Raw genomic sequence first — 27,398 nt, 5'->3', positions numbered from 1 at the left:
TTCGTTGGTGGCACAGTGTGCGCCCCCCCCCCCTTCCTCCCTCTATTGTAATAAATCGTTGGTGGCACAGTGTGCGCCCCCCATTGCCCCCCCCCCCCCCCCCTCTATAGCATTAACAACGTTGGTGGCCAGTGTGCAGCCTCCCATCTCCCCCCCCCCTCCCCCCCATCATCATTGGTGGCAGCGGAGTTCTGATCGGAGTCCCAGTTTAATCGCTGGGGCTCCGATCGGTAACCATGGCAACCAGGACGCTACTACAGTCCTCGTTGCCATGGTTACTTAGCAATAGTACAATAGTAGAAGATTAATACTTACCTGCTGCTGCGATGTTCGTGTCCGGCCGGGAGCTCCACCTACTGGTAAGTGACAGTGACAGGTCTGTGCGGCGCATTGCTAAATGAACCGTCACTTACCAGTAGGAGGAGCTCCCGGCCGGACACGAACATCACAGCTCCCAGGTAAGTATGAATCTTGTACTATTGCTAGTAACCCGCTGCCACCAATGATCGGGGGGGGGGGGGGGGGGCGCAAGATGGGAGGCCGCACACTGGCCACCAATGTTGTTAATGCTATAGAGGGAGGGGGGCCAATGATTGCCACCAACGATTTATTACAATAGAGGGAGGAAGGGGGCGGGGGGGGGGGGGCCACACTGTGCCACCAACGAATTATTACAATAGAGGGAGGAAGGGGGGGGGGCGCACACTGTGCCACCAACGATTTATTACAATGGAGGAAGGGGGGGGGGCCGCACTGGCCACCAATGATATTCAAACTGGGGAGGGGGGGGGGGGGGGTCTGCCCCCTGCTGCCTGGCAGCCCTGATCTCTTACAGGGGGATATGATAGTACAATTAACCCCTTCAGGTGCGGCACCTGAGGGGTTAATTGTGCTGATCACGGCCCCCTGTAAGAGATCGGATGCTGCTAGGCAGCAGGGGGCAGTCATGTACACAGTTTGTAGTATATTCTAACTAGAAGCGTCCCCATCACCATGGGAACGCCTCTGTGTTAGAATATACTGTCGGAAATGAGGTTTCACGATCTAACTCATATCCGACAGTATATTCTAACATAGAGGCGTTCCCATGGTGATGGGGACGCTTCAAGTTAAAATATACCATCGGATTGGAGAAAACTCCGATCTGATGGTATAAAAGGGACTCCGGACTTTACATTGAAAGTCAATGGGGACGGATCCGTTTGAAATGGCACCATATTGTGTCAACGTCAAACGGATCCGTCCCCATTGACTTGCATTGTAATTCAGGACGGATCCGTTTGGCTCCGCACGGCCAGGCGGACACCAAAATGACTTTTTTTTCATGACCGTGGATCCGCCAAAAATCAAGGAAGACCCACGGACGAAAAAACGGTCACGGATCACGGACCTACGGACCCTGTTTTTGCGGACCGTGAAAAAAAACGTTCGTGTGCATGAGGCCTTAGAATGTATTGGTTCCAATGAGCCAAAGTTATTACTTCGCGAAGTCTCGCGAGACTTCAGGTAATAACTTCAGAAATTATTTTCTACTGTAAAAAAACATTTCCCGAACTCTGGTTCGGTTCCAAGTAGAAATAGATTTCTGAGGTTGTTATTGATTTCTGAAGTAATAACTTTGGCTCATCAGAGCCAATACATTCTAACGCCCTTATGCACACGACCGTTGTGTGTTTTGCGGTCCGCAAAACACGGATGGGGTCCGTGTGCGTTGCGCAATTTTGCGGAACGGCACAGACAGCCTTTAATATAACTGCTTATTCTTGTCCGCAAAGCGCAGACAAGAATAGGACAGGTTATATTTTTTTTACGGACCACGGAACGGAGCAACAGATGCGGACAGTAGACGGAGTGCTGTCCGCATCTTTTGCGGCCCCATTGAAGTGAATGGGTCCGCACCCGTGCCGCCAAAACTGCGGCTTTGATGCGGACCAAAACAACGGCCGTGTGCATGAGGCCTAATACTGTACGGAGCGCTCGCTCGGCACAGTATTGAAACGAAGTATTATGCAAATCGACTTCGGATGTTTCATCCGAAGTTGATTCGCGCATCCCTAGTCCTGAGAAGCAGATTTGGACACTCGCCTTCCCTACTGCTGCAGAATGAGGCAGATCTGTCACTCAGGAAAGCCTCCCAGCAGTGGGGATGTATAACTGGGTATGCTGGGCGGTATGTCACATGTCAGCTGAGACATCACTTGTGTTTCTGCAGGTCTCTATGTGATCCTCCCCCACCCGAATAATTCCGCACTTATTGCAAATTGACGAGTTTAGGGAAATGTAGCCAAAAACGATTTCAATTACTGGGATTATTAAAGTAAATGCGACTCTGTGCAAACCCACCAGGGCAGAAAAATTGCAAAAATGTGTTTAACCCTCTCCATGCCAGGGGATAGGATCTTGAAGGAGAAACCCCAGCAGAGTGCCCCCACACATATACCTCTTCCGGCTCCTCAGTCCTTAGCACTTGATATGTAGATGATGGATTCTCCTGCTGTATACTCTGCTGGCGGAGCCTTGGAATCTGCACCAGAAGTGATGGGAGAGATTGCTGCTACCTGTGGTCCTTGTCTCTTTCGCAGAACGCGCTGCAGTTCATCCGGCAGTACTGGAAGATGAAGGGGCGCCCCCTGTTCCTGGTGCTGATTCGAGAGGACAACATCCGGTACAGCAGGAGTTAATAAGAATTAGGATTTTTACACTGACACCCTGCAGCCTCCATAACTCTGCCCCCTGTCTACTCTCTAATCCTCAGGGGGAGCCGGTTTAACCCCATCCTTGACATGCTCGCCTCCTTTAAGAATGGAAACGTGGCAGGTGTCAACGTTCACGTGGACAGACTGCAGGTAAGTGACAGCTTGTGTCTCATCCACTCTCTATTGGGGTGCAAATAATGGAGGACATGTGCCCCCTTCCCTAACTCCTCATATAGGCCGTGTTTAAACTTAGTCCCCTAGTGGTCAGCTTTGGGACTGCAGCTACAAAGAGCTCATCTGTGAGGACCCGTATGTTGTATTCAAATATTATATCTGGTACTGGGAAATCTGGGTGACATCCAATATGACCACCATTACACCCCCACTAAGCTTACCCAATGTATGGGAGCATGACTTTTGGATAGCCAGAATTTATGTGCAGACTGTAACAAAAAGTGGTCAATGACACATTCTGCTCTGCTACATCTCCAGTTCCAAATACCCGCTGCATCGGTTTGATGCCATGACCTAACCTTGCTGTGCGGTGAAATCGCTAATGATACGTCTTCACTGCTTGTTGGCAGTTGGTTTCTACAGATGTAGCAGAGCCGAATTTTCCACGAGCTTTTACTTGTATGCCCAGGTATTAAGGTAATGCAGAAGGTTTATGTGCAGCCCTATGTTAACCCACAGATGGCATGACGAGCTCTGCTACATCTGTGGTTGCAGGGAGGGGGCGCAGCACAGTCCTCGACGTCTGAATAATTGACCAGATTGTGTTTCTCGGCTTTACAGTCGTTGTGCTTTTAGCTCTTTTTACTTATTCATAGAACCTGTGAATTGCTCCAAACCTTCAGATTTACTTTAATCTCACATAAGTGACAAGTCGATGGCGGCAATTCCTCCTCCTCCTCCTCACCGCCGCTGCTCCCTGCCTGTTAAAAACATAAAATAAAAGCAAAAAAAAAAAAATTTTTCATTTTTATTTTGTTTTATATGTTTATTTTCTGTTGCAAAAAAAACCTATTGAAAATATAGTATTTATATTTCTGACATGTCACCCAGCTTTCTGGATAGATATATTTGGTTGTGGGAATGGAGGGTGTGTCATTGTTAGCCATTCAGGAACCTGGGAAAGCTGGGGAACAGCTCGCAAGGGAGCCGTAGTTGTAGCTATCCATGTGTTTGGGGTTGTCACTCAGCTTTTCCAAGTTCCTGGAAAAAGCTATTTGGTTATGGGAGTGGACAGTGCATCACCGCTAGGCAGATTGACCATTCAGGACCTTGGAAAAGCTGTGGAAGTCCCAATGTAAGTTGTAAGCTATATTTTATAGTTATACATATGTTATACATGTTTTGGGGTTGTCACCCAGCTTTTCCAGGTTCCTGAATAGATATGTCTGGTTGTGGGAGTGAAGGATGGATCATCACTAGCCTTTCAGGAACCTGGTAAAGCTGAGGAGCACCCAAGGAAGCTGTACTGGTTTCTAGGTTGTCACCCAGCTTTCCCAGAAGATCTAACCAAGAAAATGCCTCTCTGTAGGGGGCGCTGCGCTCTGTTTCATGTTGTTGTTTTTTTAACCCTCACCTCGTGTAAACGCATGAAGTTGAATTTCCCAAAAAGAAGAGAGCTGCTCCCGTCTGGAGGTTTTGGGTTGTTTCCTCCCGCTCTACCACTTTACTTAATGACGGAGCTTTAGAGAAAACAATTAAAATAATAGAACACTTTTAAAGTTCTGCTCGTTGGCGGCCAATTCTGTGATTTACCTCCCCGGGCTCTGAACTTTTGCCAATTAATTCAGATTTCGCCTCTTTACAGGAAAGGTTCCAAAAAAGCTTTATGTTCCCAGCGCCATAAACTAAAGACGGCAACGGGGGAGGGAGAGCCAAAGCAACAAATAGCAGATGACTCGCCTGCATCCCTCACTGCGCCCCCAGTTTTCACTTACGCCCATGACAGCACCCTTGAGAGACCGCCTCCATCTAGGACAGGAACTTTTGTGGAGAGCTCATAAGGAGGGGCTCTGCCCCTATACCACCAGTTTCTGTTTCCTGTCCTATGGAAAGGACGTCTATGTGGAGAGCTCTTAAGGAGGGGCTCTGCCCCTATACCACCAGTTTCTGTTTCCTGTCCTATGGATAGGACGTCTATGTGGAGAGCTCATAAGGAGGGGCTCTGCCCCTATACCACCAGTTTCTGTTTCCTGTCCTATGGATAGGACGTCTATGTGGAGAGCTCATAAGGAGGGGCTCTGCCCCTATACCACCAGTTTCTGTTTCCTGTCCTATGGATAGGATGTCTATGTGGAGAGCTCTTAAGGAGGGGCTCTGCCCCTATACCACCAGTTTCTGTTTCCTGTCCTATGGAAAGGACGTCTATGTGGAGAGCTCTTAAGGAGGGGCTCTGCCCCTATACCACCAGTTCCTGTTTCCTGTCCTATGGATAGGATGTCTATGTGGAGAGCTCTTAAGGAGGGGCTCTGCCCCTATACCACCAGTTTCTGTTTCCTGTCCTATGGATAGGACGTCTATGTGGAGAGCTAGGATCAGGCTGCAGGAGCCCCCGAGGTACAACATTTATAGGCGTTACCTGGTGCGGCATAAGACTCCACTAGGAGCCGCCTGCTAAGTCTTGGGCCAATCCTTCTGGGTCCTGGATGTGTTCTGTCGGGCCGGTGTTCCTGGGCAGTCCCAGCATAACCGGGAGGTGATGCTGGCACGCTGGATCCTCCTGGCAGTGTTCAGGAGGTCCAGGGCCTTTTCTCTGCCTTCCTCCCGGCCTGGAGCAACTTACAGAGGCAGGGGGCGGGCTTACAGTTTTCTCGGCGTGCTCTGCGCGCGAACCGGAAGTTGCAGGAAGCTACTTCCGGTATTTGGAACGCATGTGGCTACAGGGAAAGGGGAGGAAGTAAGGGGAGGGACATTCCCTGCTGCAAGGGCCGCCAGCAGGGACCCAACCTAGGGTATTTAAACCCTTCAGCGCGCGGTTAGAAGGAACCCAGCCAGCCGGCAAGCATCTGTGGATCAACTTATGGAAAACTCTCCATCCCTGTCTGGTACCATGGAGGAAGAGGGTAGTCAGCCCGCTGATGTCCAGGAGGGTCATGACGCCAGACAGGTATTCCTGGTGGGGTTAGGGGGGTCAATCCCCACCTTTTTATTTCTTCCTTCAATGTCTAATAGGGGCTTATTCTCTTATTTTATTTTAGAATATCAGAGAGGGCCCTAGGAAAGCTGCCACTAAATGTAAAGGATGAGTGCTGTATGCAAGAAAAAACTCACAATGCTATGTCAGCATTGTGTGAACAAGGTGGTAGAGGAGGAATCCCCATCACTACTTCAGAGTATCAAAGATATTGTCAAACCTGAAGTGTCCGATTCAATGAAAATGTTTAAAAAGTGCCTCCCTTCCTCAGCCTCGGGCAAGCAGGGTCACTCTAATATAGTATCCGTTTCGGAGTCTTTGGACGAGAATGAGCAAGAAGAAATCCTAGAAGAATCAAACTCTTCCTCAGATGAAGAAACCACGGGTAGACCTTTATTTTCCCCTGAGGATACGGATTCTCTGCTCAAGGCTCTTAGAGCCACTATTGAAGGTGGATGAATCTAGGGAACAAAAATCTATTCAAGATAAAATGTTTGGGGCACAAAAGATCAAGAGTCTTTCCAAACGAAAATATAAATTCAGAAAGAGTGGAAAAAAACCTGACCAGAAGTTTTTTATCCCTAGAAATGTTAAAGGAAATATCCTTTTGATGAAGGAGAGTCCTCCTGCTGGGATAGGCCTCCTAAATCGCCAAGATTTCTAAAAGGTCTGCTTTGCCTTTTGAGGACCTCAGTGTCTTGAAAGATCCGATGGATAGACGGGCAGAAGTATACCTTAAAGTATGGGAGGCCTCTACTCAGGCATTTAAACCAAATATTGCCACTACCTCTACTGCCAGGTCTTTAAAGTTATGGCTTACAAGAGTTGGAGTCCCATATCCAGAATAAAACCTCCAGAGACCAGGTGCTAGGGTTGTTTGCTACCATCTTTAAAGCGGTGGAACTAATTTTGGATGCTTCTGTGGATGCATTAAGATTAAATGCCAGGTCAGCAGCTCTATCTAATTCTGCTAGGAGGGCCATTTGGCTTAAGGGGTGGTCTGGTGACACGGGTTCAAAAAATAAGCTTTGCTCTATTCCGTACCAGGGAGATTTCCTTTTTGGGTCGGTTTTGGACGACCTTTTAGAAAAGGCCTCTGACAACAAAAAAGGCTTTCCTGTTTCCAGACCCCCTAAAAGACCAAAAAATATTTTTTTGCAGAAACAGAAAAATTTTCAATAGAACAGACAAAAAGCAGAATAATTGGAAAGAAAACAGAGGTAGAAAGGATAAGGGATTCCTCTTTAATACCCAGTCCACTCAAGGCCCAAGGCTGGTCAACAGTGACAGTTACTGTCCCGTGGGGGGGGGGGGGGGGGGGAAGACTTTCTCTTTTTTCTCGGGCTTGGGAAAAAATCTCGGCAAGCCTTTGGATTATTGGTATTATAAAAGACTGGTTTCTTCCAGAGTTTATCTCTTCCCCACCAGAAAGATTCAAAATTACATATCTGGTTCCAAATTCTGTAAGAGACTTTGCACTAAGACAAGAAGTTTTTTCCCCTTTTAAAGAAAAAGGTTCTTGTTCCTGTTCCAGACTCCGAGAAGAGGAAGGGTTCTTATTGGTCCCAATGATTATTAATCTGAGAGACTTAAATCAGTACCTAAAATACAAACAATTCAGACTGGAATCCCTACAGTCTGCAATAAAACATCTCTTCAAAGACTGTGTCATGGCCACCATAGACATAAAGGATGCCTGTTATCACATCCCAATTCATGCAGATTTTCAAAAATATCTCAGAGTGGCAGTGTCTATGGAAGGCCAAGTTCACCATTTACAATACAGAGCACTTCCGTTTGGCTCTTTACAAAACTGATGGCAGAGGTTATGGCCACATAACAGAGACATTCTGGTTATTCATTATTTGGACGATCTTCTAGTGGTGTCAGAATCCGAAGACCTTCTAACCTCTCATCTTCTAGAAGTAATAGAAATTCTAGCAAAGCTAGGGTGGCAGATAACCTGGGAAAAGTCAAACCTGACCCCTTCCCAAGGGTGTGTGTTTCTAGGACTGATTCTGGATTCTGTGAAGCTACGTTGCACAAGCGCAAGATATCCCAAATAAGAGAGAACCTGCGGTCCCTGGTAGCGTCAAAAAATCTAACTATCAGGCAAGGGATGGCAGTATTAGGCAGAATGACCTCCATGATACCTGCTGGGCCCTGTTTCCCTCCAGGGCGCTTCAATGGCAGATTCTAAAAGAGTGGCAGGGGTCATTGTCCCCGTTGAATGCCCCACTTCCTCCCACCCCTCAGGTGATACAATCCTTAACCCGGTGGCTGGAACCTTCAAATCTGACTCAGGGCCTCCCTTGGGATCTACAGGAGCAAATAACCATCACCACGGATGCCAGTCCGACCATGTGGGGGCCTATTGTCAGTGGGGGGTTCGGCAGAGTCAGGATTCCCAGAATATGAGGCAGCTGAGAGCGGTTCTGTTGGCCTTAAGAGAATTCATACCCAAAATACAAGGAAAGGGAGTAAAAATCTTCTCAGACAGCGTCACAGTGGTATCCTACCTAAACAGGCCAGGAGGGACAAGGTCAGAAAATGGTATGTCCTTAGCTGCAGGCATTTTTTTCTCTAATTGTTCCTTAAGTTCCTTTCATCAAGGCTGTAGAGGGAACAGAAGACAAGGTGGCGAATCATCTAAGCAGAAACCATTTGGATCGGGGAGAATGGTGTTTAAACCAAGAAGTCTTCAGTTAGATAGTTCAGCTGTGCGGCCAACCTTTAAGTTGACCTTTTTGCAACCAGACAGAACAAAAAATGAAACCTATTATTTTCTCTAAATCCGAAAAATTTTCCGTCAGGGATAGACTCCTTCTCCCTTCCGTGGCCGGATCAGCTTCTGTATGCCTTTCCTCCTCTAAGACTTCTTCCGAGGGTATTACAGAAGCTGAGGCAGGAACAGATGAGGCTCATTCTAATCGCCCCTTTCTGGCCAAGGAGAACGTGGTTGACTTGGTTGAGGGAGCTATCTCTTGCAGATCCCTGGATTCTTCTGGACAGGCAGGATCTGTTGTTTCAGGGTCCTGTCTTCCATCCGGAAGGGAGAAACCTTCATCTAACAGCCTGGTATTTGAAGGGGAAATTCTAGAGCGTAGGAGTCTTTCTAAGGAAGTTGTATCTACCCTTTTATTATGTAGGAAAGAAGTAACCTCTACTATCAGAGTATGGAAGACCTTCTTAAATTTTTATAAAGTCCCGGTAGATCCCTTGAGTTCTCCTCCTATGTCCAAAATTTTGGATTTTTTTACAAAAGGGTCTTGAAAAGAACCTAAGACTTAGTACCCTTAAAGTTCAAGTTTCTGCCCTTAGTGCTTTCTTTGATTTCCCTATTGCCAATCATCCGTGGATTAGGAGGTTCTTTAAAGCGGTTAGTAGGATTAAGCCTGTGATCAGATCTTCCTTTCCCCCGTGGGATCTTAATCTAGTTTTGTCTAGAATTATGGAGCCTCCTTTCGAACCTCTGCAGGATTCAGGATTTATCTATTAAAACTTTCTTTCAAAACTGCTTTTGTGGTGGCCGTCACCTCTGCCAGGCATGTGGGTGAGATTTCTGCCTTTTCAGCCTCTCCTCCTTAGGGTCCATTCACACGTCCGTGAATGTGTCCGCACCCGTTCCTCAATTCTGTGGAACGGGTGGGGACCCATTCATTCTTTATGGGGACGGAATGGATGCGGAGAGCACACTGTGCTATCCGCATTCCCGGAGCGCGGCCCCGATCTTCCGGTCCGCGGCTCCAGAAAAAATAGAGCATGTCCTATTCTTGTCCGCAATTGCAGACAAGAATAGGCAGTTCTATGGTGGTGACGGCCGGGTGTATTGCGGATCCGCAATGCACTACGGACGTGTGGATAGACCCTTATACGAACATCCTGGAGGACAGAGTGCTCATTAAATCAGATCCTTCTTTTCTACCTAAAGTGGTCTCCCTGTTTCATAGGACCCAAGACATTGTTCTTCCATCCTTGTGTCAATCCCCAAAGAACGAGAAAGAGAGGAGGCTCCATTATCTAGACATTAAAAGATGCCTGTCTGAATATCTGAAAGTCATTGGTCAATGGAGGAAATCCTCTAGACTTTGTACATATCTGAAAGTCACTGGTCAATGGAGGAAATCCTCTAGACTTTGTACAGTGGAAGAAACAAAGGTAATAAAGTTTCTTCTAGAACTCTATCCAGATGGATAGCGGGGGGGGCTATCGCTTTAGCCTATTCCTCAGCGGGGAAAACTCCCCCTTTGGGATTTGGTGCTCACTCAACCAGAGCCATGTCTGCTTCTTGTGCCGACAGGACTGATGCATCTCTAGGACAGATCTGTAGGGCTGCCACCTGGAAGTCTCCATGTACTTTGTTTCTTCACTACAGGTTAGATTTAGACTCTAAGGACCGTGTACCTTTCAGCAGGAAGGTCTTGCAGGCAGTGGTCCTACCCCCCTAAGCTAGTTACTATTCTAGATCTTCTCTCAAGGGTGCCGTCATGGGCGTAAGGGAAATTCAGGATTACCCTTAGAGAGAGTTTGTGTTAGATGTGTTTTAGGACAAGTTCTCGCAATTAACCGGTGGTATAGGGGCAGAGCCCCTCCTTAAGAGCTCTCCACGAAGTTTCCTGTCCTGGATGGAGGCGGTCTCTCAAGGGTGCTGTCATGGGCTCATGGAAAAACGATCACTGGCAAGTGTAATCCTGAATTTCATATCTGAGTTCAGATCTCATCATTTACTCCAGTCACAACCAGAGCTGCATTCACATTATAATTCTTATAAGCAACAGGACCTCACATTATGCTGCATCCATCACCCAGAATGCAGTGCAGACGAGTGCAGTGATATATGGGATGCCAGCTAAGCCAATAAAGATCATTGCAAATGCTTGTACTCCAGTCACATCCAAATCTGTTTCTATCTATCTCCCGGGCCCTGAGATGTAGTTTTTATTTGTCCATTCTGCCAGAAAACATCACATCTCCCACAATGCACTGCACCACTGAGCATGAGGTAAGCTTTCATTTTGTTGGGTTCCGCATGGCAGTTAACAGAACGTTGAATGCAGCTTTGGATGTGACTAGAGTATAACACATTTTTATAGGATACTTAACTATTAATGTATTTTAATGCACTACCTGCAAAGTATGATAGCTTGTCTTCTTAAAAAACCCCTCGAAGGGTCAGGACCTCTGCCCAGATCTGGATCAGATGCTGCTTGTTGCCGGATCGGGGTTCTCCTTCTGCTTACTGACTGTTTCTTCCTACAGACTCTTATATCTGGAGCAATGGTCGAGCAGCTGGACTTCTTAAGGATCAGTGAGTCAGACATGTAAGTAACCACCCCATCCACATCCCCTACTGCTGTACAGCAAATACTGCCCAGCTATGCCAGGAGTCACCCCTTAACAGGATTCTTAAAGGGACACTACACACAATATGAAAACAGCTTATCTGCCCTGGTGTAAATTTCTTAAAGGGGTTGTCTCATCTTAGACGTTGGTGACCTATTGCTAGGATATGCCACCATTGTCAGATAGGTGCCGGTCCCACCTCTGTGATCAGCACCTATCTCCAGAATGGGACCCCAAAGTGAGTGAGAAGCGGCTGCACATGCACGGCCGACCTCCGATTATATGGGACTGCTGAAAATAGACGAGCGCTGGCTTGGTTATTTCTGGCAGTTCCATAGCGGTGAATGGAGTGGTCACCGCTCTTGTACGGTGCGCTCACCATTCAATTCAGTGGAATGTCCGAAAATAGCCAGGCCAGTGCTTTGCAGTCCCATAGAAATGGAGGGCAGCCGTGCATGTGTGGTGCATTCTCCTTTACATTTGGGGGCCCATTCTCGAGGTGGGAACAGCACCTGGTGGCATATCCTAGTTATATGCCATTGAAGTCTGAGATGACACAACTCCTTAAAGGTCCATTCGGACGTCTGTAAGTGTTTTGCGGACCGCACATGGCCGGCCCTTTGATAGAAATGCCTATTCTTGTCCGGGGACAAGAATATGACCTGCTCTATTTTTTTTTTTTGCGGGCCGCGGAACAGAACTACGGATACGGACAGCACACGGTGTGCTGTCCGCTCTTTTGCGGCCCCATTGAATTGAATGGGTCCATACCAGTTTCGCAAAATTGCGGAACAGATGCAGAGCCAGAAATACGGGCGTGTGAATGGACCCTTACATTAATGCAGTAGGAGCTTAGCGGCTACCATATCATTTTAGTGCTGCTTATCTCGAAGCCCATCAGATCTCTCGGGGCCCCTGACTGTGTAGTCATTCATTTCCCAGAATTCCAGAGTTCCACAGCTTCGAGGAGCTTGAAGTCCCCAAACACTCAAAGGTCAACAGACAGTCCAGTATCCCGGTCGCCGACCAGGAGAAACAGCCTGAGATCATTGTGGCGGACTGGAGACACCGCCCCACCTACGAGATCCTGCAGAAGCTGAGTGTGAGTCCCTGAGCCGCTTATCTCCACCACCGCTTAGATTTGATAGATGATGACCCCCTTCATCTACCCTATTAGGACTGCACCTGCCTCGCCTCTCAGGCTATCCTGCTCAGCATCCTGATGAAGAGGGAAGGGCCACATTTCATCACAAAGGATGGTGAGTGACGATCAACTATCACCCAGTGTCCCTAAACCTGCATCTGTCTCTGGGAAAGCTGTGTGACCTCCTGTGCTGCTTCCCATAGGGCTGTCACCCATTCTCATAGCTCCTTAGATGCCTCACTCTATTTTTCTGCCGAGATAGCGTTATGGAGTGGTAATAACAGCCATAATGTTTACCACTCGGCTTTCCCAGGCACCTGAATGGCAGATCTACTTAGACACTCTCTCCTATTTCGCTGGATGATAACCATTGTCTAACTAGGCAGCCAAAATCGGTTGGCATCCAGCTTTTCCAGGGTCCTGAATGGCAGATCCACAAAGTTGCACAGCAGAATGGGAGGAAGATGTCTGGATAGGTTTAGCATTCAGGAGTCTGGGAGAGCTGGGTGGCAACCAATATGGCTTCTATGGGGGCTGCCACTCAGCTTTCCTAGGTTCCTGAATGGCAGATCTACTTTCTTAGGTCATGGGTCACTGATTCACCACGAAGCTGTAATTGGTTGTCGCCCAACTTTCCCAGACACTGATAGGAGTAAGAAAATGATCCTGTCCCTTTAATATAGTCTGCTCTTCCCCTCTGCAGTATGGTGTTCCCCTGGAGCTTAAGGGTTAATACTTCAATTACATGGATCAGGGGACGCCCGCTTCCACCTGGATTTTAATTTTTTTATTTTACGTTTTCAACTTCAGAGCAATTAAATTCAGAGAAACCGCGAGCTTCCTGCGAGCTCAATTAATTCTAACGAGTCCGAGGCGCTAATTAAGAGGTGGACGCTGAGGGCTGTGCGCTTATCTCGCGGATTCCTGTTCAGGGACGATCGGAACCCGGGGAATTATAAGTTAATGAGAAGGCGCTTGGGACGGGCTGCGGATCTTACCCTCCCCCGCACATGCATCCTTCATGTCCCTAAGGTAGTTAACACTTCCAGGGATGGACAGAATCTAAACCCATCCTCCAATACTAATAATAATCTCCCATCAACCCCACCTCTAGGACACTGAAAGGGTTAAAGGGTCAGTCCTATGTACACTGTAATGTTCTGCTACTTTCTCATACACTTGGTATCAGTTTGTCACTAATTTCAAGAGCTCTGCTTGCTGTCTTTATAATCTAGAGCAGGGATGGCCAACCTGAGGCTCTCCAGCTGATGCAAAACTACAACTCCCAGCATGCCCGAACTGCCTACAACAGAGCTTGGTGGAAGTTGTAGTTTTACAGCAGCTGGAGAGCCGCAGGTTTGGCCATTCCTGATCTAGAGGCCCATGTAGACCTGACACTCCTCAGAGCTGAGGGTTTGTTACAGCTGAATCCTGTGTGAGATGAGCACACACCGGCAGCGTCCTGCACTGATGCATTGTAACAGCCAAGAGCTGGAGGGTTTCTCTGGACTGGATAGAGTCTATAGAGCAGACCATCAGCTGAGAGCAGCGTTAGGTAGGGAGAGATTTTCTCCCTGTTCACTGACAGCAAGCAGAAAAGAGTAAGGAATTCTACACAAACTCTACTGAAAAGCTAAATCTTGTTTGCATAAAGCTGGAGTGCCCCTTAAGTCCCAGAAGGTAGAATACCTGGTAGAATCGGGGTCGCCCTCCCCCGATGATCTGCGTTGCTCATCCCCTGATATGAAGCAGAACATTCCTGGTTCTTTGAACTGTGCTGCGTGTAAATGGCGTGTAATAAATATTCCGGCGCAGCGAGTCGTTGGGCCCCAGAGGCGCCTGATAATTAAACATTCTCTGTGCGGGGGGGCGCGCCGCACTCCTCTGTGAACCCCGTTACACTGCATGGTATTAGCCGTCTCCGGCTGTAATGAAGACTGAATTTCTATTTATTCTCCGACAGGTACAGTGTCTGACTTCATGGAGCGGATCTATAGGAAGGCGGGCAGCAACAAACTCTGGTGAGTCCGGCGTCACCGTATAATGTCACCAGTACCTTCAGAGCTGGAATCTTCATGTGATCATATGGCGTTACCTTGTCAGGATAATGCTTATACTCTGGTCACATCCAGAGCAGCGGCTGTTACTATAGACTATTCAGTCAGACACAGGATCTAAGCACTTAGCTCCAGCTGTGTAACTGTCACCATAATTGGTGCAGCTCTGGTGGTGACTGGAGTATTGTAAACAGAGAGGAATGCAAAGCTACTCACCATTCCATGCAATAAAAAGTAGGAAAGCCTTTTCTGAGAACATGTATTATAGGCCTAGTGATCAGTGCAAGTAACTTCCCTGCCCCCATCATACACTCTACTAGATTCTGCTATAGAGCATCCTAACCCTGGAGAGTCCTGGACTCTACCGTCCCTGCATGGTGCATCACATTGTAACCGTCCTCTAATACAACAGTGGGTGGAGGGCAGTGCCCAGGGGGACTTGCTGATCTATGGCGGGTCACCTCATTGCGGTTTTCAGGGTGCTAAATGGTGCACTCATATTGGGGGGTGGTAGCTCTCCTGGGTGCTGAATGGTGCACTCATATTGGGGGGTGGTAGCTCTCCAGGGTGCTGAATGGTGAACTCATATTGGGGGGTGGTAGCTCTCCAGGGTGCTGAATGGTGCAGCGATATAGGTGAGCACTCTCCAGGGTGCTGAATGGTGCACTCATATTGGGGGGAGCTCTCCATACTAATTGATGTTTTTGTAGAGGGCAGATTTTAAGATCTGTGCTTGCTGTCAATGAACGAGAACCTCCCTTCCATCTGTCATGGTTTCAGGGTTTTCCATGTAACTGTGCTGCAGTGTGAGCTGTACATTATCAGGAAAGTGCCTGCTCCCCAAAAGCAAACAGATATCTAGAAAATACTGAAGAATGAAAGCCCAGGGGAGCGCTGTGAATGCTTAGACCTTGTACTGTTCTATGGATACATCATTTCTGTAATCGCATCCATCGCCCTGATCATTCACACAAGAGCGGTGCATGCAGATGCAGCAGACTCTGGTGCATTACAGCAAACCAGCTAGAGCTGTGTCTGTCAGCATTGTGTTGATTAGATTAGCATCACATTTGTAATTGCAGCTTTGGCTGTGACTGGAGTAGGAGACATGAAATAACTGGATCAGTACAAGATAAAGTAATGCAGACCCCCTCTCACCACCCCCACCCTCAGTCCACCCCACTGTGACTGATATGTGTTGTCACACACAGGTTTGTGGTCCGTTACACCGCTGCCTTCATGCACATGGCAGCCTCGTCTATAGCGCCACATATCACCTCTATTCTGGTACACGGGAAGCAGGTAAAAAGCCGCTTGCTTTGTCGGCTTTTACTGGAGCGCCCATTGATTGCTTTGCACTTGGCATGATGAGAAAAAAAAATCTGCACGTTTGGAATAACAGCATGAACTAACCCGTCACATCTTATGATGCGGCTGGAAAGGAGAATGTACATCACATGTAGCAGAGCTGGATTTGTCTTTTTATCATTTTGCATCAGCAGCTGCAATGTAAATCCACCCATAGCCTGGTAGCCCCATTGCTTGTGCACTTTGACGTCCTCGCCGTGCAGTAAATCTGCTGCTTCCCGGCCCAGGCAGTCACTTTACGGCTATTAATGGCGCTGCAGCCGGGAACGCGTTTACCTTTACTTAGCGGCAGCCCATTAACCAGCCGCAGCGTAGACCAAGCTAAAAGCTCCATTATCAGCTATTAGTGGCTCCTGACACACACACGACAACCGCACTATCTTCATTGTCTGCATTACCTCCAGATGATCCTGTGATACATTATATTTTATACTCCAGTTACATCCAGAGCTGCATCTATATTTCTACATATTTCCTAATGGCGCAGAGACCTCCCTTATCCTTGCTGCATCATTATCTCTGCAGCACAGACGGGGTTCACTCGGAGACGCGCATTGCGGAAGTTCAGACCGGTTCTTTATTGTCTGGTTGTCGACGCTCATTTATTCCTATCAGTAGCAAGCATATTTGTAAATGCAGCTCTCCGGGTGACTGGAGTATAAGACACAATGTAACAAGATAATTACAGTAGAATTACTCAGCATTATATCTAGAAGTAACTGCAGCTCTAGATGTGACTGGAGTATAAGATAATGCAACAAGGTAAGTGCAGTAGAAACATTCAGCGTTCTATCCAGATGGAGGTGTGGCATTCTTAGACTTGTAGTACCACAGCTGCCCCATCTCCTCGTGCAGTGGGATAAATATGTGCCCCCCTTAGCATCATGTCAGCTCGTTACCGTCCTCCTCTCCACAAATCTTCAGTAATTGCCTTCTGTATCTCATTAGTTTGATGAATTATTTAATATGATCTGTAGAAGGGCAGGACAGATTATCTGCTGTTCTCTGCAGACAGGGATTTAAAGGGGCACTCTACCAGTGTGTGTTCTCGCAGCATCTCAGGAGCCAGTGATAGGTGCCCTTTAAGATGCTACTGTGCATGTGTGACATCCTGTGGAATGGCACTGCTCTGTTTTCTGCTTCCAGGTCTGTTGTGCGCCTCGCTGCCAGTCTTTTAGGTAAAATAGTGGACAGCCTCGCCCCGTCTATAACTAATGCATTAGTTCAGGGCAAGCAGGTGAGTATTCCAACTCCCATCATATCACTAGAGACATTCAGTATATCCAGAAAACAGCGCCACACCTGGCCATGGGTAATGTCTGGTATTGCAGCTTATTTCCATTAAACTGAGTGGGGTGGCAGTTCTGCAATACCACATCCATCCTGTGGACAGGTGTGGCACTCTTTTTGGTAAAAAGCCGTCATGCTTTTGTGGGCTCCAGATTTTTGATGGTCATGTTAATATCTATAATAATTCTACGGATCGCTGTGTGTATATATTTTTATATAATAACTAAATATATATACACACACATATATGTATAGTATAGACTGGTAGAACACTAGGCTGAATCACAGGACACGCTGTAAATGGGGGGACCCCTGTGTATAGTGCAGTCGACTGGAGCAGTGTTTCCATGACCCCCATCCATGCAAGGCCACCTCTCCCCACCCAGTCTCCTCGGCTTGCAGAATGGGGTTCAGGGGACAGAAGGTGGTCCCAGAATTGGTACTCCAACCTTTCAGAAATTATGACATATCCTGGGGGTCTCTTAAATCAGTGTTCCTCATCCCCAGTCCTCAGGGCCCATCTGCCGGTCATGTTTTCGGGATTTCCATAGTATTGAGCAGGTGACATAATTCGTTCCAATACATCAGGACTTGGGCTTCTTTCAGACGAGCGCGTCCTGTGCGAGAATCAGTGTGTGAGCGTTATTTCCCATGTCGCAGGAATGCACAGCATTCTAATAATTTATAATGCTGTGTGTCTCTGCATGACCTTACTGCTACAGAATCCCACTGAAATAATGCTGGGGTATAATTCTGTAGACGTAAGGTCATGCAGTGAGACACAGCATTATAAATCCGTATAATGCTGTGCGCTCCTGCAAAACCAGCAGTGTCCATAGTGGAAAATAACACTGACACGGAGAGCGATTCCTGCACAGGACACGCTCGTCTGAAAGGGGCCTTACCACATGTATTCATTCTGTGGGATATTCTCAAACTGTGACCGGCGGGTGGGCCCTGAGTACTAGGCGGGGGGGCCCCGAGGACTAGAGTTGGGGAACACAGTCTTATGTCATGACCCAGCTCATCCCCATTGGAAACATCTCATACGACCTGTAGGAAACATAGTGTTTAGACCCTCAACAGCCACACACCATCCCACAGTGCTCCCCTTCATACACTAAACAAAAAGTTTATCAGCATCTCTTGAAGATCTGCTTGCTGTCAGCGAATGGAGACATTCTTGACTGAATAATACTTCTCAGAGTTGAGAGTTTGTGACAATCCTCTGTGAGCTACACTCACTCGTCAGCAGCACAAACCTCTCTCCCTGCCCTGATACTTTGCTGCAATGTATCAGTCTGGAGTCCAGGATGTTTAGGTCACAGAGGATTATCTAGACTGGATACAACTGTAGCAAATCCTCCACTGTGATAAGTATTGGAGCTATGCAGGTTTTCAATCTTTGAAGTGTTCATATTCAATGACAGCAAGCAGACTTTTTGACCACAAAACACATTAGGAAGTTGCAGAGATGACAGAGCACCCCTCAGGGCTGAGCGGCCGTTCTGTGCTTGGCAGCATGTGCACCGCTGACCACAGCTGAGCCTCGTGCTGTGCCCGCCATCTCCATGGTCACTGTGTGTTCTTAGGTCACTCTTGGTGTTTTTGGCCACGAGGAAGCCGTCATCTCCAACCCGCTGTCACCCGGGGTGATAAAGGATATCATCTACAGCAAGTGCATCCCGTACGATGAGCGGGAGGCCGTCCTGCAGCAAGAACTGGTCATCCACATCGGCTGGATCATCTCCAACACTCCGCAGCTCTTCAGCGGCATGTTAAAGATGCGTGTCGGGTGAGTAACGGAAATGGGTAAGTTGCCCCCAAATGTGCCCATCCCTGTTTTTTTTAAATATAGTTTTTTATTTTCTCCCAATCCAAAGAGTAACAATTTGACATTATCATATCATTACGGACATATCCCTGTTTTACCTGGTATCAGGCAGACCTAATCCAGACTTCTGTAGACTTCTTTTAATTTATCACCTTTTTTAAGAACTCTGCTTGCAGTCAGTGAACTGGAACATTCACTGTCCAGGAGCCGAAAACCCCTATAGAACTTATTCTTAACACTGCTGAGCATTCGTTACAAATGTATCCTCCGAGGGATTCACACAGCTGCAGCATAAGGGTCCATTCACACGTCCGTAGAATGGGTCCACATCCGTTCTGCAAATTGCGGAATGGGTGCGGACCTATTCATTCTCGGTGTGCTGCCGCATCCGCTTTTCCGGAGCGCGGCTCAGGAAAAGAATAGAACATTTCCTATTCTTGTCCGCAATTGCAGACAAGAATAGGCAGTATGGGGGTGCCGGCTGGGTGTATTGCGGATCCGCAATACACTGCGGACGTGTAAATGGACCTTAAATCTTGCTCCTGTCCTGACTGTTTGCAGCAATAGATCTGACCTGCCCTGATACATCAGTCTGGAGCCAGAGGATTGGATTCAACTGTAACAAACTCCTGCTGTGAAAAGCATTAGATCTGTAGAAGTTTTCAGCCTCTGGCTGGAAATAGGAATGTTCTTATTCACTGACAGCAAGCAGAGAACATAGCTTATTAAAAAGGTGCAGAAGAATTATTTTCATTAATCACCGTGGGTAATAATCCCAAAAAATTAAAAGTTAAAAAAAGGGGCATCCGGATTCTCCTCAGCCTCCCACCCCCACGTCAGTGTTACACTCCCCAGTGCCACAGATGCTCTAGGGGGCGCTCTACCTGTGGAGTTGTATTATAAGCAATTGCCGTAATGAGAGGGAACAGTGCAGGTAATCCGGCTCTCTGCCTGTAGGGCCCTATTCACACTGCTGATTCTTCAGGACCCAGCGGGCCAAGATCAATCACTCATCCATTCCTTTCTGCTTGGCTGTTCTTGTCGAAATAGAACAAGCACTTGCCAGAACCATTACCGTGAAGACCTGCGCTAACCGGCTGCGCCCGTCACATGAGGGGAGGGGGATCAGTCTTTAAACCTATTGTAATGCAACCTCCTGTACTACAAGTCACAGCAGAAAGTGGAGCGTTGAGATCCAATATCAAGCCGATTGCTTGCATGCTAGGAGTTGTAGTTTACTGCCCTGGGCAAAGCCATCCAGTGTAGACCCCCCAACCTAAATTTGGACTGAAGTTTGACTATTTTCTTGGATGTGGCCCCGTCTGCATTGAACTCAATAGGGAGAACCCTTGCAGCTTCATAGTCATGGTAACCACATAGTCGCGGGGTAACCACATAGTCACACCTGCATGATATTTCAGTTTTCGGTAAGTAAATGTTACAGAATTTTCCAGTATATGTTCTGTATCAGTTCCTCATGGTGCCCAAGATCTCTGCTTGCTGTCATACAATAAAACCTTTATTGTTTACACCCAGGGATCACTGGTCATGTCTGTGACGAGCTGCGTGACTATCACATGACCGGTTTGTATCCCATTGGGAATAAACCATAAAGGTGCCTGTTGCATGACTGCAAGCAGAGATATTGTGAAGCATGAGGAATTGATACAGGAAGCATATTGGAAGATTTCAGAACTGTCTACTATACATAGCCAAGGTCTGCAGCGCGCCGTCCACCTTGACTCTCGTGTCTTTGCTGCGATCGCGCAGAGCGCTCGACTCCTCTGTGATTAGCAAAACTTCTATTGATTTTTGGGCTCATTAGCTCATCTGTTGACAGCCTTCCTGCTAAGAATGGCGCCCCCCATAGACAGCGCGTCCGTACCGCAGGAGGTGAAACTGAGCCCAATGTGGACAGACTTCTGCTGCCTAGTAACGCAGTAATAGACCCACTGCTGTTGTGATGCTTCACATTGGATGTTACCCAGCTTTCCTATAGTCCTGAAAAGAAAGTTTTTTCCCTTAAATTAGACATGTAGAATCAGAATTTTTACACGATTTTGAGTTAAGCGGCCACCACACATCTACAGCACCGCTTATCATCTAGGAAATCTAACTGGTAAAAATCTATCTTGTCAGTTTATTTATTCTATTGATTACCCAGTTGTTTTTTGTTTTTTTTATTACAGATGGATAATTCACGCCATGAGATACGAACTTAAGATCCGCAGCGGGGAGCGGGAGGAGCAGGACATCTACCAGCTGTCACCCAGCGAGATTAAGCAGCTTCTCCTCTGTATTCTGCAGCCGCAGCAGTCCGGGAGGTAGGAAGCGTCACCTCCAGGCCTGACTACCTCACGGCTGCGCAACTCTACCTGATCAGCACTTTCCATCTAGACGTCTTACACACTAGTCCCAACCAAAGCTGCATTTACAATCTTCATTTGCAGTCAGGTCGGCCAAGATTGTTTATAAATGTTGGCAGTAACATAAGTCATTGCCAGGCACATCTGGCGCCACTTATCTTCAGGTGCCTTTCTCCATTCATATTAGGTTATTTGTGGGAATTAGGCTCCATTCACACGTCCGCAAGTGGGTCCGCAATTTTGCGGAACGGGTGCGGACCCATTCATTTTCTATGGGGACGGAATGGATGCGGACAGCACACAGTGTGCTGTCCGCATTTGCAGAGCGCGGCCCCGATCTTAAGGTCCGCAGCTCCACAAAAGATAGAACATGTCCTATTCTTGTCCGCAGCTCGCGGACAAGAATAGGCATTTCTATAGGGGTGCCGGGCGGGAGTGTTGCGGATCCGCAACACACCACGGACGTGTGAATGGAGCCTTAGTATGTTGGGGTTAGGAATATCTGATTGAAAGGGGATGTCTGAGAAGCCACTGGTCCAAATTGCTGACAGTTTCCATTTAAATACTATTACTGCTTCCAAGCATGTGTAGTTCATGTCAGTGACCGGACCCCTTCATGTCCGTACAGGTGCTGGCTGAACCGCAGACAGATAGACGGCTCTCTCAACAGAAATCCGGCTGGGTTCTATGACAGGGCGTGGCAAATCCTGGAGCGGACGCCCTGCGGTATCATGGTGGCCGGAAAGTTCCTCCCTCAGGTATAAACACTATAGACGCCATTCTGATTTTATGCCCCCGTGCTGATCCTGGAAATGACCGATGAGAGTTGTGATCTGCAACTATAATCGCAGGACAGAGCCGTCCTCTACATCCCTATCAGATTTAACCCTTGGTCCACTTCCCACAGCAACCCACCCTGTCCGACATGACGATGTACGAGATGAACTTCTCCCTTCTGGTGGAGGACATGCTGCAGAACATCTCGCAGCCTGAGTACCGGCAGATCATTGTGGAGGTAAGCAGTGTATCACTCTTGTCCTTTGTAGCAGTTTACACAATGCAGTTTTTGTGTGCACAGCCTGATGCACTGAGCAGTCCGTACAATATGGGAAAATAATCGAGGAGGGGGGGGGGTTCAAAACTAAATGCACCCCCATTGCTCAATCTTCGCCCTGACCTCTCGCCTGTATTTCTTCAGCTGCTGGTGATCGTCTCCGTGATCCTGGAGAGAAACCCGGAGTTTGAATTTCAAGAGAAAGTTGATTTGGACAAACTGGTGAAAGAGGCATTTAATGATTTCCAGCGAGACCAGAGTCAAACGCAGGGAGCAGAGAAGAAGGTAAGGCAGGGCCCGGCTGAAGGTCACCGTCTCCTCACAAGACGCCTGATCGTAATCTCCACAAACACAGCCGAGCGCAACCAATTACCTCCAGCCGGTCACCGGAGCAGCGCAAGCCTCATATCAGATGATTCCTGCAGGAGGATGGAGGGAGGTAGATAGGAGTGGAGAGGTGTGCAATATGTGGCGGTGTATATAAAGTAGAAGGAGGGAACATGAAATGTAGAAGTGAAGTGGACCGTATACAGGGGAGGGGCGTATATAATGTAGAAGTGAAGTGGACCGTATATAATGTAGAAGTGAAGTGGACCGTATACAGGGGAGGGGCGTATATAATGTAGAAGTGAAGTGGACCGTATACAGGGGAGGGGCGTATATAATGTAGAAGTGAAGTGGACCATATACAGGGGAGGGGCGTATATAATGTAGAAGTGAAGTGGACCGTATACAGGGGAGGGGCGTATATAATGTAGAAGTGGACCGTATACAGGGGAGGGGCGTATATAATGTAGAAGTGGACCGTATACAGGGGAGGGGCGTATATAATGTAGAAGTGAAGTGGACCGTATACAGGGGAGGGGCGTATATAATGTAGAAGTGGACCGTATACAGGGGAGGGGCGTATATAATGTAGAAGTGGACCGTATACAGGGGAGGGGCGTATATAATGTAGAAGTGAAGTGGACCGTATACAGGGGAGGGGCGTATATAATGTAGAAGTGAAGTGGACCGTATACAGGGGAGGGGCGTATATAATGTAGAAGTGGACCGTATACAGGGGAGGGGCGTATATAATGTAGAAGTGGACCGTATACAGGGGAGGGGCGTATATAATGTAGAAGTGAAGTGGACCGTATACAGGGGAGGGGCGTATATAATGTAGAAGTGGACCGTATACAGGGGAGGGGCGTATATAATGTAGAAGTGGACCGTATACAGGGGAGGGGCGTATATAATGTAGAAGTGAAGTGGACCGTATACAGGGGAGGGGCGTATATAATGTAGAAGTGAAGTGGACCGTATACAGGGGAGGGGCGTATATAATGTAGAAGTGAAGTGGACCGTATACAGGGGAGGGGCGTATATAATGTAGAAGTGAAGTGGACCGTATACAGGGGAGGGGCGTATATAATGTAGAAGTGGACCGTATACAGGGGAGGGGCGTATATAATGTAGAAGTGAAGTGGACCGTATACAGGGGAGGGGCGTATATAATGTAGAAGTGAAGTGGACCGTATACAGGGGAGGGGCGTATATAATGTAGAAGTGAAGTGGACCGTATACAGGGGAGGGGCGTATATAATGTAGAAGTGAAGTGGACCATATACAGGGGAGGGGCGTATATAATGTAGAAGTGAAGTGGACCGTATACAGGGGAGGGGCGTATATAATGTAGAAGTGGACCGTATACAGGGGAGGGGCGTATATAATGTAGAAGTGGACCGTATACAGGGGAGGGGCGTATATAATGTAGAAGTGGACCGTATACAGGGGAGGGGCGTATATAATGTAGAAGTGGACCGTATACAGGGGAGGGGCGTATATAATGTAGAAGTGAAGTGGACCGTATACAGGGGAGGGGCGTATATAATGTAGAAGTGAAGTGGACCGTATACAGGGGAGGGGCGTATATAATGTAGAAGTGAAGTGGACCGTATACAGGGGAGGGGCGTATATAATGTAGAAGTGGACCGTATACAGGGGAGGGGCGTATATAATGTAGAAGTGAAGTGGACCGTATACAGGGGAGGGGCGTATATAATGTAGAAGTGAAGTGGACCGTATACAGGGGAGGGGCGTATATAATGTAGAAGTGAAGTGGACCGTATACAGGGGAGGGGCGTATATAATGTAGAAGTGAAGTGGACCGTATACAGGGGAGGGGCGTATATAATGTAGAAGTGAAGTGGACCGTATACAGGGGAGGGGCGTATATAATGTAGAAGTGAAGTGGACCGTATACAGGGGAGGGGCGTATATAATGTAGAAGTGGACCGTATACAGGGGAGGGGCGTATATAATGTAGAAGTGGACCGTATACAGGGGAGGGGCGTATATAATGTAGAAGTGGACCGTATACAGGGGAGGGGCGTATATAATGTAGAAGTGAAGTGGACCGTATACAGGGGAGGGGCGTATATAATGTAGAAGTGAAGTGGACCGTATACAGGGGAGGGGCGTATATATTATGTAGAAGTGAAGTGGACCGTATACAGGGGAGGGGCGTATATAATGTAGAAGTGAAGAGGGGCCGTGTACCAGAGATGCGCTCATATAATGAGGATGTATATATTGTAGAAGGGGGGTGTATATAATGTGGAAGTGAAGAGGCGCCGCACACAGGGGAGGGGTGTATATATTGTAGAACTGAAGAGGCGCCACATACGGCGTATTATGTTAACAAGGTGTGATCACAGTATAAAAAGAGAGTTTGACAGCCTTTTTAATTTTCAAGTTATCTGCTTGCTGTCAGTGAATAGACATTCTTGTCCACTTTGAGGCAGTAAACCTGGACTCGGCTGAGCAGAGGATACTGTGGTCTCCAGTCTAGACAATGCTTTACGAGCTAAATTCTGCGCTCCAGGCTTGTTCTCAGCTGAGAGCAGGACTAGCTATATACAGGTGTACTGCCTCTGAATGTAGAACAACCTGTTCTCATTCACTGACAGCAAACAGCGAAGTTACATTGTAAGTTATTGAAATGAACTATTAGAAACTTGTGACCGTTTTCATTTATGCAGAGATGACACATTATATAGAACATCTTTGCTCTTCGTTTGACTTTAGAATATACTTTGTGTATCGGCTCCTTGACATTTTCAGATCTCTGCTTGCTGTGACTGAATGAGAACATTCTTATTCACATCTGAGGCTCTGTTTCAGTAGTATACAGTTTAGACAATCCTCTGAACTAAACACATAAGCCACATCAAAATATCTCTCCTGCCCTGGTTTCTACATCTTGCCTGCAACTGATACATTGTAACAAACTATCAGGACAGTAGCGAGATTTGTGCTGCTGATGTTTTTTGTCCAGAGGATTGTCTAGACTGGATACAATTGTACCAAACCCACAGCTGTGAGAAGTATTAGGTCTGTACAGGGAGGGGCTTTAACAATGTTCGTATTCAGAGACAGCAGCAGAGATCTTGAAAATGGTGATGAATTGACATACAAAGTATATTGGAAAGTTGCAGAACGCTTTATGTACCCATAGGTCACCTCTAGCCCAGATTTCCTTCTTCATTAATGAATAACATTTTCTAAGGTCTCTTGAGTTAGGAGCACGTCGCCATCCTGTGCCCCCTCACACACCAGGGCAGATAAGTGACCCCCACAGTAATCCTCCTCTCTGCTCTCTCTCCAGGATGACATGTCCGCCTTCTACAACACGCCCCCACTGGGCAGGAGAGGGACCTGCAGCTACCTTACTAAATCAGTCATGAACCTCCTGCTCGAAGCTGAAGTCAGGCCGAGCACCGACGACCCGTGCAGCATCAGCTAAAGAGTGTCAGCGGCGAGCGTGGCCCCTGCGCTCATACCTGACTCGTCGCGCCCTGTGCCAGCGCAGCAGGATTCTTACGCTAAGCTTGGCTTCTGTCATGCTCTAATGCCCAGGATAGTTCCAGTTGCCTTTGCAAAGCATAGCATAGCGGCAGACATCGCAGGATCTGCTCAGAGAGTGTAAATTAATGAAAAGTTGTGCAACTTTCTTATAGACTTGGTGATTCACTTCCTCTGCTTGTTGACGATGAGTTGAAAGAGAACCAGTATATGCCTAATCTTCTCACAGCTGAGGGTTTGTTTTCTGTCTAGACAATCCCCTGCAAGCAAAAAAAAAAGTCTGGATTCCAGATTGATATCAGGTGCAAGGCTTGTATGTGTATCTCACAGATTGGGGGGGGGTCTAGACTAGATACAAAGGTAGCAAACCATCAGCTGTGAAAAGCATCAGGTTCATACAGGTTTACAACCTGTGGATGAGAATGTTTCCAGTAACTGACAGCCAGCAGAGATCTTAAAAATAGCACGGAATTGAAAAAAAAAGTGTAGTAGGAAGTTGTAGAACTTGTCATTGTCCATTAATTAAGCTTCATTGACAGGAAACCCTTCCTTCAAGGACTTAAAGGGGATGTTGCTCCTCTTATAACGCTCCAGCAATTTTGTAAGCCTATGACCTTACAGATGGTGTCTGGGGTCAGAAGGGTTGTGTCATCTTGGGCTACTTTCACGCTCGCGTTTTGGCTTTCCGTGTGAGATCTGTTCAGGGCTCTCACAAGCTTCCAGAGCGGATCAGTTTTACCCTAATGCATTCTGAATGGAGAAGGATCCGCTCACAATGCCTCCGCTCTGGAGGCTGCCTGCAGCGTTTTTATGTCCATCCTGGTATGCGGAGCGAGACGGATCCGTCCTGACACACAATGTAAGTCAATGGGGATGGATCCGTTTTCTCTGGCACAATAGAAAACTGATCCGTCTCCCATTGACTTTCAATGGAGTTCATGACGGATCCATCTTGGCTACGTTACAGATAATACAACCGGATCCGTTCATGACGGATGTATGTGTATTATTGTAACGGAAGGGTTTTTGCAGATCCATGACGGATCCGCCAAAAACACTAATGTGAAAGTAGTCTTAGATGGCATGAGTCAGATAATTGGAAAGTGAAGACCAGCCCACCGCGCAGGCCGAGCGCTACTATTGGAACTCCCATAGAAATGAATGGTAAGCTGAGCGCATGCGCAGCTGCTCGCCTCTCACTTCGGAGGGGTCCCACCTCTGGGACCTGCACCTCTCTGCTTATGTCTAAGAT

At 47.5% G+C, this 27,398-nt stretch overlaps 1 protein-coding gene across 4 annotated transcripts in view; it reads left to right on the top strand.

Annotated features, from left to right (window-relative positions):
• Positions 1 to 26,493, top strand: part of PHKB (phosphorylase kinase regulatory subunit beta) — a 130,399-nt gene extending 103,906 nt beyond the window's left edge. For 3 of the 4 annotated variants that reach the window (XM_040410494.1, XM_040410497.1, XM_040410498.1), the window contains 13 exons: positions 2,583 to 2,665; positions 2,756 to 2,846; positions 11,101 to 11,162; positions 12,127 to 12,286; positions 12,362 to 12,443; positions 14,292 to 14,349; positions 16,900 to 16,990; positions 18,636 to 18,838; positions 21,067 to 21,201; positions 21,872 to 22,001; positions 22,151 to 22,258; positions 22,442 to 22,582; positions 25,950 to 26,492. In XM_040410494.1, the coding sequence (XP_040266428.1) occupies positions 2,583 to 2,665; positions 2,756 to 2,846; positions 11,101 to 11,162; positions 12,127 to 12,286; positions 12,362 to 12,443; positions 14,292 to 14,349; positions 16,900 to 16,990; positions 18,636 to 18,838; positions 21,067 to 21,201; positions 21,872 to 22,001; positions 22,151 to 22,258; positions 22,442 to 22,582; positions 25,950 to 26,087 (1,482 nt within the window). In that variant the 3' untranslated portion in view covers positions 26,088 to 26,492. Of the gene's footprint in view, positions 1 to 2,582; positions 2,666 to 2,755; positions 2,847 to 11,100; positions 11,163 to 12,126; positions 12,287 to 12,361; positions 12,444 to 14,291; positions 14,350 to 15,596; positions 15,688 to 16,899; positions 16,991 to 18,635; positions 18,839 to 21,066; positions 21,202 to 21,871; positions 22,002 to 22,150; positions 22,259 to 22,441; positions 22,583 to 25,949 lie in introns of all 4 variants that reach the window. The other variant, XM_040410496.1, reaches the window with a different exon arrangement.
• The last annotated feature ends 905 nt before the right edge of the window (positions 26,494 to 27,398 follow it).

The sequence above is a fragment of the Bufo bufo genome, chromosome 10, assembly GCF_905171765.1.
Source record: "Bufo bufo chromosome 10, aBufBuf1.1, whole genome shotgun sequence".
Lineage (NCBI taxonomy): Eukaryota > Metazoa > Chordata > Amphibia > Anura > Bufonidae > Bufo > Bufo bufo.
The sequence above is the reverse complement of the archived record's forward strand: the minus strand, read 5'-3'. Positions and strand labels throughout refer to the sequence as shown.